At 42.5% G+C, this 11,174-nt stretch overlaps 1 protein-coding gene across 1 annotated transcript; it reads right to left on the bottom strand.

Annotated features, from left to right (window-relative positions):
• Nucleotides 1-5,240: 5,240 nt before the first annotated feature.
• Nucleotides 5,241-10,026, bottom strand: LOC311017772 (taste receptor type 1 member 1-like; the record flags this gene model as incomplete). The annotated part of the gene is made up of 6 exons (XM_084016348.1): nt 5,241-6,169; nt 6,997-7,117; nt 7,757-7,963; nt 8,533-9,258; nt 9,377-9,674; nt 9,842-10,026. The coding sequence occupies 6 exons, from the start codon at nt 10,024-10,026 to the stop codon at nt 5,241-5,243; spliced, it is 2,466 nt and encodes an 821-aa protein (XP_083872474.1).
• Nucleotides 10,027-11,174: the final 1,148 nt, after the last annotated feature.

Below are 11,174 nucleotides of genomic sequence, written 5' to 3'. Positions count from 1 at the left end.
ATGTGAACTTGTTGAAATCTTTTTTGACCTCCTCTGCTGTTAAGGGCGGTGACACGCTTCCTGTGGGTGATGGCGTTAAGTCTGTGGCTGCAGTTGGTGCTGGGCCTTCAGATGATTTTGACATTCCCTCTGAGCCCATTCTGACTGGGAAACTTAAGAACTCTGAGTATTTGAACTGTCTTCCCAGTCAAGTTAGTTATCTGTCAGATACCCAGCAGGACGATCTGGTGAAATTGCTTCTGTCTCATGTGTCTCTTTTTTCAGATGTACCATCACGCACGAACATGATCGAGCACGATATAGAGGTGGGAGATGCTCCGCCTGTGAGGCAGCGTGCTTACAGGCTCCCGGTGGAAAAGCGTGGGCGTATGGAGAAGGAGGTTGAGTATTTGCTGCAAAACGGGTTAGCAGAGCCATCATGCTCAGGCTGGTCCTCTCCATGTCTGTTGGTAGATAAGGCGGATGGGTCAGACAGGTTTTGCACAGATTTCAGACGGGTCAATGCAGTCACCAAACCTGACTGTTATCCCCTCCCTCGCATTGAGGACTGCATTGATCAAGTGGGTGGGGCAGAATTTGTGACTAAACTGGACCTTTTGAAAGGTTATTGGCAGGTGCCATTGTCAGCCAGGGCCAAGGAAATTTCATCATTTATTACCCCTTGGGGCTTGTTTTCTTATTCTGTGATGCCATTTGGTCTTCGAAATGCCCCTGCGACCTTTCAGCGTCTCATGAACAGGGTGTTAGCAGGGTTGGCAGGGTGTTCAGCTTATTTGGATGACGTTGTTGTTTTCAGTGAGACGTGGGAATCCCATGTTCAGCGTTTGGGTGCAGTGCTTGACCGGTTAGCCCAGGCTAATTTGACGGTTAATTTAGCAAAATGCGAGTTCGCTAAGGCGACAGTAACCTATCTGGGTAAGGTGGTTGGTCAGGGTGAGGTTCGGCCAGTGCAGGCTAAGGTGGAGGCCATCCTCAATTATCCAGTGCCAGCGTCCAAGAAGGACCTGATGCGGTTCCTTGGGTTGGTGGGGTTTTACCGCAGTTTTTGTCCCAACTTTTCTACTGTGGTGGCTCCGTTGACCAGCCTACTTAAGAAAAACACACCTTTCGACTGGTCCTCCAACTGTCATGCTGCATTTGAGTGTGTAAAAAGTTTGATATGCTCTGCTCCTGTCCTGTCTGCTCCAGTCTTCCACAAACCGTTCAAAATCCAGGTGGATGCGAGCAACGTTGGTGCTGGGGCCGTGCTCCTGCAAGAAGGGGAGGGGGGAGTTGACCACCCTGTGTGCTATTTTTCACGTAAGTTTAATCGTCATCAGCTGAATTATTCAGTCATTGAAAAGGAGACTCTAGCCTTGATTTGGTCCTTGAAATTTTTTGAAGTGTATGTTGGGCCGTCTTTGCCTGTAACTGTTTACACGGACCATAATCCCTTGACGTTTTTGAACAGCATGTATAATGCCAATAGTAGGCTCATGAGGTGGCTGCTGTTTTTGCAGCCTTATACATTGAATGTATGTCACATCAAGGGTAAAGATAATGTTCTGGCTGACGCGCTTTCCCGTGCGCCCTGTTGATTCTACACAAGACCTTATTAGTGGGGTCTTGTGTTTTATGGGGGGGGGTGTTATGGCCCTCGGCCATGTTGTGTTGCTGCTGTGTCTCTCTGTCTCATCTCCCCTCCATAGGTTCTCTGCCTGTGTCCCTCCTACCTCGTCAGAGGGATCAACTCCACCTGTGGCTGTGTCTATAAAGAGGAGGTCTTTCCAAGATGGTGGCCTCTTCCTCCCTCTTGGATGGCTGGTGCCACCCAGGCACCTCAGCGTTGTTTTGGTTGATTATGTTCTGTTAGCCTTTTGTTACCTTATGATTGCACACACACATCCAGCACCTCTCACCACGCTACAGATTACTGACTTACACTTAAAACTTGTGTTCCGTTAATAAATTTATGGTTAATTGACCTGGTCGTTGTGTGGTCCTCCCTCCTTGGTTATGCTCTTGAGCGAGCTGGGCATAACACGGCGGTCCGTGATCAAAACTTAAAACACGTTAACAAGAATTACAAGCATATCCTACACTATCAAACTTATGTCTCTGCCCAGACTGATAGCCTCTTACTGGTGTCGTTGCGTAGGCTGCGAGTCTGTCCCGGCGATGGCGGGCGGTGGCGGTAGTTCGTGAGTCCCCGGCGTCAGCGGGGGACGTGATGAGTCGGCTAAGTCCAGACGAGAGCAGGGCGTTTTTCCTCTCGTTGATCAAGCTCGAATAAAGAAAACAGTTCGTGTTTCTTCCTTCCGCGGGCAACAATCGCGGCTTGGCGATTTGGTCAGCTGACTTCAGACAGGAGCTGGTAGCTGGAATGCAGGAACCGGTTTTGTTCCTCTTCTGCAGGCAAAAACAAAGATAATCGCGCGGTCGTGGCGATCTCTCAGGATCCAAAAACGAGTAAAAGAAAAAGGGGCGAGTCGCGGAAAACGGGGAAAAACCGTCTGTCGCTCATCCAGCGAGATCGGGGAGAAGACTGTGGCCTAGGACAAAGGAAACGCTGCAGACGTTATAAGTTGGCCTCCTGTTGCAGCGGTGTGCTGCGGTGGAGGAGTCGCCTCCTGTTGCAACGTGGTGTTGCGATGGAAGAGGGTGTTCTTAAGGTGGCGCCGGTTTATATAGCTCACGGCTGCTCCCGGGGACCCCCTGGGGTACCTGTGGTTTTCAGCCAATAGGGCACCAGTTGTATGACGTTGCACTTCGCACCTAGGTGCGAGGTGAAACCAAAATGGCAGTTGTAGTTTTTTTATCTCCTTTGTTCCTTTGTCCTGACCGCATGTGAAGGCTTTTGTAGGCCGCATTGTGTAGTCCTAATGGTGAGGTCCCAACAATGGTCACCATCCCATTTCATGTTACACTGCTTTTACAGTTTTGGTGCAACTGCCCAGTACACATTTATAAAACCAGAATAACACTTGTTTATAAGAAACTGAAATATCTTCTCTGCCTTTGATCTCTACACACTCCACACCTGACTCACACACAGACTCACAAAGTCAAAGGCTTAACACTGTTAACACTGTGGTGGCAAAGCAGCCTCCAAAAACTTGAACAGAACAGAAATCGCAGACATTCCATTTTTAATTTGTTCTTTTTATTGAATCATGTTTACTATTAAATAACTGCACTACATGTACATTTCCAAACCAGTGCAGGGCTTCTCTTAACAGAATCAACTTAATGTGCATAATTACTGAATGTAACACACAATCTAACAAGAAAAGTGCACTCAGTAGAGGACATGGCTCAAGTGTGTCTGCCATGACCTCTGCGTCACATTTGATTCAATGAATACAAACCAAAACTGTCCCCTCTCTAGACTGAGAGCGTATCAAATGCGGTTTTCACTCTTATGTCTCAGGCTTCAGATACGCTCTCATTTTAATCTACGTGTCAGTCTGGCACAGACCGGACTGTGTCACATCTTTAAGAAGGGGATCACAGACCGGACTGTGTCACATCCTTAAGAAGGGGATCACAGACCGGACTGTGTCACATCCTTAAGAAGGTGATCACAGACCGGACTGTGTCACATCTTTAAGAAGGGGATCACAGACCGGACTGTGTCACATCTTTAAGAAGGTGATCAGAACTTTGGTCTTCTGGCTTTGGGGTCTTCTGTTTATGTTTTTCCTTGTCTCATGTTATTCATTCATGATTGGTGTTTCCTGTTTGATTTTGTTCACTCTTCCCATGTGTCATGTTTTGTTTCATTTGCTGCCTTTGTCTTTTTCTGACCGGTGTTCTGTCGTACCTGTTTTATTAATTAATTAGATACTTGAGTATTCAGTCTGTTGTCAGGAACAATTCCTAATCCTATATTGGAAACAAGATTCCCAATTGTACTCAGCTGAAGTATTTCAGTAAATTGATTTACTGTAAATGTGTTTGTAAATGTGTCTTACTGTGTAATGCTTTATGCTTGACTGTTTAATACTTCCCCTGAACAGAAACTCTCTGTTGGCTTTCCTACACCCAAAACACACCTGGCAGCGGCAACAATTTTCCTGTGGCCAGGAGGCATGTTTGTCTTACATGCGGGAAGAAATTATTCGTGAAGTTGGTCAACATGCCACAGGATGGCATGCAAAACAACCAAAATGTATATCCCCAGCTTTTAAATTGAAGAAAAAAAGAAACCGGCCACTGCTCACTCAGCTCTAAGGGGCTTTTCATAGAAATTGCATGGCAGCTCAGATCAAACACAACAAGATCAACATCAAGAACATAAAGTCTCATTTAAGAGAATATTGTCAGGTGGGATATTTTGCTTTTAAACTATATTACTTTCTATATTCTCCCCCAGATGTTCCACAGTGAGAGTATGTAGGAGATCAATAAAAACACAATACTTACTATAATGACATTCATATCAGCCTCAGTTGAACTTGCGTTTGGAACTACTTAGCAAATGTTAACAATGACCATGGTTAACATGATACCTGCTGAACATCAGCATGAGTCATAGAGAGCTGTGGGTATTAGTCCTAAAACATGGAAACAAGTTAGCATTTTTACATTTCTGGTTGCCTCATGTTAAAGTCGATGGGTTTTTGTTGAGATGCCTGATATAAGGTCTGCAGTTAACACAAGCTTAAGAGGTTTTAATGTGTTGTTCTATGACATCAAATACATTAGTAAACACCTCACTCATGGATTCTGAAGCCTTACATGTCTTAAAAAAGAGGACTGCTAACAAGTGGCTAAATGAGATCACTGAATGTCTTCATGCCTTTAGCTTACTGATGTGAAGTCATGCCATTGTGGTGTAAATCGTTTAGTCTGGTGTTAAATTTTTACTTCTGGCGATTGTATTTATGCTTCAAAAATCCCCAAAGTGGTGGTGTTAATTTTTGATGATTATCTTGGTGAACAAAGCGTTTAGGTATCATGAACTTGTTTGCCACAGAGCTCATTTTCTGCACTCTATAAAATAAAGTGAGTGATGCTTGTAGCCCTCTACCACGAGCATGTTAGCTCTATGAATGCCTCTTTTTAAAGGGTTAATTAACTTTTCTTTTTATAGCTTATTTCACGATTCTTGCATCCCTGAGTAATGACCAAATGGCCAATCAACCTGATAAGGGTGCAACAAAACAGATTTAAACTATTAGGTTGACCATCTACTGTAAAAAGACAAATTATTGTAATTGAATTGATTCATTAGTGATGCTAATAATAACTTGAAGCTGCTACTGGCTGATTGTTCTGGTATAATTCTGAATGAGACCTTGGAAGTACTCGTGCGTGTTTTTGTATGATTGAAAAATGATAATGTAGCATTTTGGGAGGAAATACCACAACAGAAAGGAGTAGAGACTGGAGAGTACTGCCAGAGCATTAAGTATTTGGATGTCCTTGCCCTGGTAAAGTATGTTTTCAGTGGCAAAGATGATCCAGGTGAGGATCAGCAGGAGCAGGCAGAAGGTTATTGCTTTGGCTTCATTGTAATTTTTTGGGAGGTCTTTTCCCATGTAGGAGAAAACAAAGCAAAGGGAGCAAAGAGATACAAGGAAAGCAACAGAACCAGAGGATGCTTTGAGATTATTGTCACAATCAAGTATGATCTTGTCTGGGTACAGAAGTGTATCATTGTAGGGCTTGGGAGGGGAATACGTATAGCCAATAAGAAGTAAGAGTGCCTGAGTAACAAAGGCCACAGTGATGACCAGCCATTGTCCATGATATTTCATCCACCAGCTGTGGAGTTTGGGGAACTTGGCAGCTATTTTGAAAATGCAAACGATTTGAAAAGAGCGCACAACAAAACATGCGAGACAGACGGTGTAGAACAAGAGAAATGGCAAGAACCTTAAGATGCAAAAGGAAATGGTTGGCTTACCAAAGTAAAAGAACACGCTAAGACTACACAGACTGAGGCAGCCTAAAATCAGGAAGCACATCGGTCCCCCGGCAGATCTGACGACAGGTGTGTTGTAGTTGATGGCGAAGAGAACAGACATGGCTAGTGTGAGGCCCACCAAGGCCCAGGCCCCGACCATGATCAGTATAGCCCCGACGTCTGTGAAGGGGATGTACTCCACCACCCGCAGTCTGCACGATGTACTTCCTACTGCAGACCACTCTCCGTCCTTACAGTCGGTGCACTTGTACGGATCCTCTGTTTTGCGTGAGACACACAATTTGTCAATAATGTTAAAGTTCACTTTTGACATCCTCTGTGGATAAAGAGATCAAACACTTTAGCAAGCAGCGTTAGACGTTTAATCTGTGATAGCGTGTGTTCTCCTAAAATTAGCTTTTACATGTCAAATTGTAGCCTACAGTAGTGATATACCCAAAAGGTAATTGTAGCATTATAAATCATTTATTGTGATAGTTTTGGAATGTGCAGTGTTCAGAATGATCTAACTATCCAGTCCATGCGTCCATGGTTGCTTGAAGTGACGGCATCTGTTGGATACTTGAAGAGGACAGTGTCCTCTTAGGTGTCCTCATAAATGCCTTGACTCAATTTTAAATGCATGCTCATTTGTGTTTATTCATCTGTATTTTAGTCACCAGTTGACAGTCACTCGTTAACCTGACACACCCATAGGACCTTATTTTGAAAAAATCTGTTTGATAATCTAAACAAAGAACACTTTTTATTGCGGTGGCCCTTCTATTATGTGAAGTGGTAAAAGCCACTATATTCTGATCAAGGAGTTAGAATTAGAACTATAAAGAATATTTATTATCATCACAACCTCGTCAGTTTATCCGAATGAAGACCTAAACTGCACACAACATGAATGGAGCATGAGTTGCTTGTGTAGCTACCTCACTATGATACCGTGAAGTATTCCCTGAATTAAAAACTGACCCGGGGAGCCTGTTGGTGTAATCTGTTTTTGACATGATTGTTCTCTAATTGCAACATGTTTGGTAGTTACCACACCCTACTCTGCTGAAAGCCAGTTAGCCAACCACTGTCCATTTATTCACCTGTGCTGTTGATGTACGTTCCATTCGGACAGATTTCACAATCGAAGCAGCATTTGTGGATTCCATCATACTTTTTTGCAAATCCTACAGGACATTCTGGGGAACACAGTGAAGTCGGCGCCTGTACAAGACAATTATATAGCAGACAAGTAAATGCAAGAGAGCATCATAAGGGGTGGAGGCAAATGATGCAGAAGTGTTGATATTTAAGCCTATAGAGACTATGTGCATTCATACAAAGATAAGATAATCATTTATTAGTCCCACAGTGAGGAAATGTACAGCCTTACAGCAGCAAAAGGGGATAGTGCAAATAACAAAAGCATTAGTAGCAGATAGTGGTCGAACGTATGGGTTTTTAAATGGCCGGTGCCGATATTTAGAGAGCAGGGTGGCCGATGGCCGATCTATAATGCCAATGCTATGTTTTTGTTATCATGTTTTATGTTGCATCTCATCTGTGCACTTGATCAATAAAGAAGCTTGAAATAATAATGAATTAATTCATAATTAATAATAACAACAAATAGACACAAAATTGATATAGGGGACGGGACCCACCAACGCTACAGACCTATTACAGATCAGTGGTGAGATCTCACTTCAAACTCATGGCGTGAGCGGAACTGGACCGGTCCTTTTATAACAAAAACTAGACTACAAGTAGCAGATTTAAAAGACAAAATACAATAATAGTAGGATAAACAACACACATTTTAAATGAACAGTGTATTGATACTTGGGGAGAAAAACAACTTACGTCTCCCTTTGTGTACCACTGAATTTTGCTGTCGTTGATGAAGAAAGGGAGTGATGAGTGGAAATGATAAGAGCCGATCTCCTCTGCATCACCACTGTGGTTCCAAAAAACGATAGAATAGGATCCGTATCTGGGGTCACCGTTCTCATCGAACCGAAAACTTTGATTTAAAATTGTGAAGTTTGTCTTCTTCAGCGCTGCGAGAAGCTGATGTGGGAACACAAAGTTCAGATTACTTGCATGTGTTCCCAATGAACATTATGAAGGGGTCATTAATTTTTTTTTTAGAAATATCCCTGTAGAGTGGGACTGCAGTGTGATGCCCCCCTTTAGAGGAAGTGATTTATTTTATTGTCTCTTCTGAGTTTCTGATACCGAGGCAATGTTTACAAGGTAATCAGAGTAGAGAAAATGCAGGTGCAGGATCAACCCACTAAATATTCAAACCAGAAATCAGATGAAACATTTGCACACTGTGCTGGTAGTTCACAGCAAATTCAAATTCAATTACTGCAAGATCTCACTGAGACTGGAACAGTATAACAATATCCTACTGAAAGCCATCAACAGTTTGCAGATTTAGGATCTATAATAATTGACGGATAAAAACACATTTCAATTGAGTTCTGAACATTCAACGACTAAAGATATTTACATCTGTAATATTCAATAAGAAAACCAGCTATGGTGTTATCATCGGTCACTTTCAAATCAGCTCGTCCAAGAATCCGGATGGTTAGAAGAAATGAAATTCTCTTATTATTTGTAATACTTACCATGTATGGATATACTGTCATTTTTCCATCACATGTGCCAGATTCACATTGTAAGGCATTGTGTAAGGCATGAGCGATGGCATAGACCGCAGTATAAACAGGAACATTAAAAGATGGGTCTGCGGCGATGACCTCGTCTGCACTCAGGCTGCTGCAGTTGCAAACCTGATTACAAAATAGATTTTGTTCTGCATTGTCACAATGAGTCTGGCTTTTGGAAGAAGAGATAAAATCGCTGAAGCCAGGTATTGTGACTGCTGGCTCGGAGACCCCAAGTACAGTTCCGATATTTTTGATTCCTTCAGTCTTGGGGAGCTTCTTGTTTAAGGACCACGCGTCGCCCGCTATCCACACCTTGTCTGTGACATTTTTTTGTATTGCGGCCTCAATGAGAGCTTCAGCAGTCCATTCCGGAGCAAAAACAATAATGATGCCTATCCTCTGTTCCTCTATCTGTTTGAATATTTGGTAGTGATCTGTAAATTGATTGAGACCTTTAGTGTACGCCAGGCAGATTTCTGTATCCTTAATCCTTTTTATGAACAACTCCTGACCATCTCTGCCATAAGCATCATCAATGTTAAGGAAAGCGACCCAGCGCCAGTTGAAGTGCTGCACGATGTTAACAATCACTTCTATGACGTCTTTATTGGAGTGAACTGTTCGTAGAAAAGAGGGAAATTGCAGTTTTCTTGAGAAGACCGAACTAGCAGCTCCGTAACTGACCTGTTAAGAGAAAATAATGACATTGACATTATTTTAGTCACACATTATTGCAATTTGAAGCTGTTGTAATTTCTTTAATTAATATATCCAAAACTGTTTATACTTGATTACCATTTACCATAGGAATGAGATCCACCATGAACAGTGGGGCTACAGTCAGGGCCTGAGTGCTTGTATAAGGGCCGACTATCGCTACCACTTTGGACCAATCCTTGTTTGGTTCAGCCCAAGGATGGATCAAGCCATTCACTGAGAGGAGCTTCAAAATGCCTGGAAAGTTTAGTGTATCTGAGCAGTGATCAAACATCTCATAGCCAAGAGATACATTGGGCAGGAGGTTGGTCGAGTTATTGATCTCCTCCACAGAGAATCTCATCACCTGAAACCTCCGGTAACTTGATAGAATTAAGGGTTTACTGTGGACAGAGGAAGTAAAAACGAGAGAATGTGATAATTAGTTTAATATTTAGGGCCCAGGGTCAATAATGCAGACTTGATACTTTGTAATCTGTCATCTGTTATACCAGGCATTCATTATTTTTAAATTCAGAAGCTATCCTTTAAGCTTTATTGTTGGACTCACCTGGAGCAGTCGATGGCTTCTGGTCTGTCCTGATAAGCAGGTTCACTGTCGTGGTGAATATCAAAAAGTCCACCTAACATATAATCTCCTTCCAGCTGAAACTCTGAGGCTGGGAGAGCGAATTGAGCCAGGGCATGTAGAGAAGTTCCCAGTAGACACAGAGAAACCAGGATTTGTTTCATCATGGTAGTCAGCCTACTGTTCACAGATCAGATGTGAACTGTGAGGTTGGGAGTGTGTGAGGTGTCGGAAATGCCTGATGGTTGAAGGAGCATACACAAATCAGTATGCAAAAATCCTCTAAACTGTGTACAATGCATTCAAAATGTACTCAGGCCCCTTCTTCCCTTTTTTTCATATTTGTTATAAAATGGTTTAAATTCTACACTCAATAACCAATAATGACAATATGAAAAAAGGATTGTAGAATATTTTGTAAATGCATTCAAACGAAAACCTTTGCCGTGACACTGAAATTTAGCTCAGGTGCCTTGCATTTCTCTTGAGCATCTTTGAGATGTTTTTCTATACATTGATTGGAGTCTGTTACCTGTGGTAGATTAAATGGATTGGATAAGATTTGGAAAAGCAAAGCACACACCAGATTGTGTCGAGCCACAGATTTGGATGACGCCTTCTTAAATTGCAGTATTGTTTTCAACTGCATTCTTATAATGATGACTCCCACTTCCCTTGTAAATTGACGGGGTGTGCCAGTTGATCCTAATTAGAAAAAGGTAAACACCCTGCCAAGCCCCATAAAAGGGCATGAGAACGCAGGGCCTGTGCACACAGAAATTAAAACACCAAATAGAAAGTCTTGAGGGTGAAGCGCAGGACTCCAAACGTAAAAACAACTTTAACGAGTTCTTCAGTGATACGTCTGCAGGAAGTGATAGCATATTTCATAGCATCAGCAGTGGATATAAAAGAACACACAAAAATGCATGGGATGTAGTAGTGTAACCATTCATGCGATGCATCGATGAATCGATTGTCAGTCCTACCGATTCAATTAAATCGATCTGCTAAAATAAATGAATAGACTGAATCACTTTGGCTTCACCAATAATTGATATAAATGCGTTAAATCTTATGAATCGCGATTCTTAATTATGCTTGTTTCAAGTCATTTAAAGTGATGGTTCGGAGTTGAATGCACCCTAGGTAATTTCCACCATGACATCCAGCCACACACCCTCGGAAGCATTTTTAGCGATGGTCAGCATTGGTCCAGATAGGGCTATCAGCCGAATGGTTTAGTAATAGCGCGTAGGTACATAGTGTATATGTCGTAAATTTCCCCACTAATAATGCATGGAATGTTACCAAA

Source organism: Eutrigla gurnardus (assembly GCF_963514095.1).
Source record: "Eutrigla gurnardus genome assembly, chromosome: 8".
Lineage (NCBI taxonomy): Eukaryota > Metazoa > Chordata > Actinopteri > Perciformes > Triglidae > Eutrigla > Eutrigla gurnardus.
Note: the sequence above shows the minus strand (reverse complement) of the source record. Positions and strands in the feature narration are given on the sequence as shown.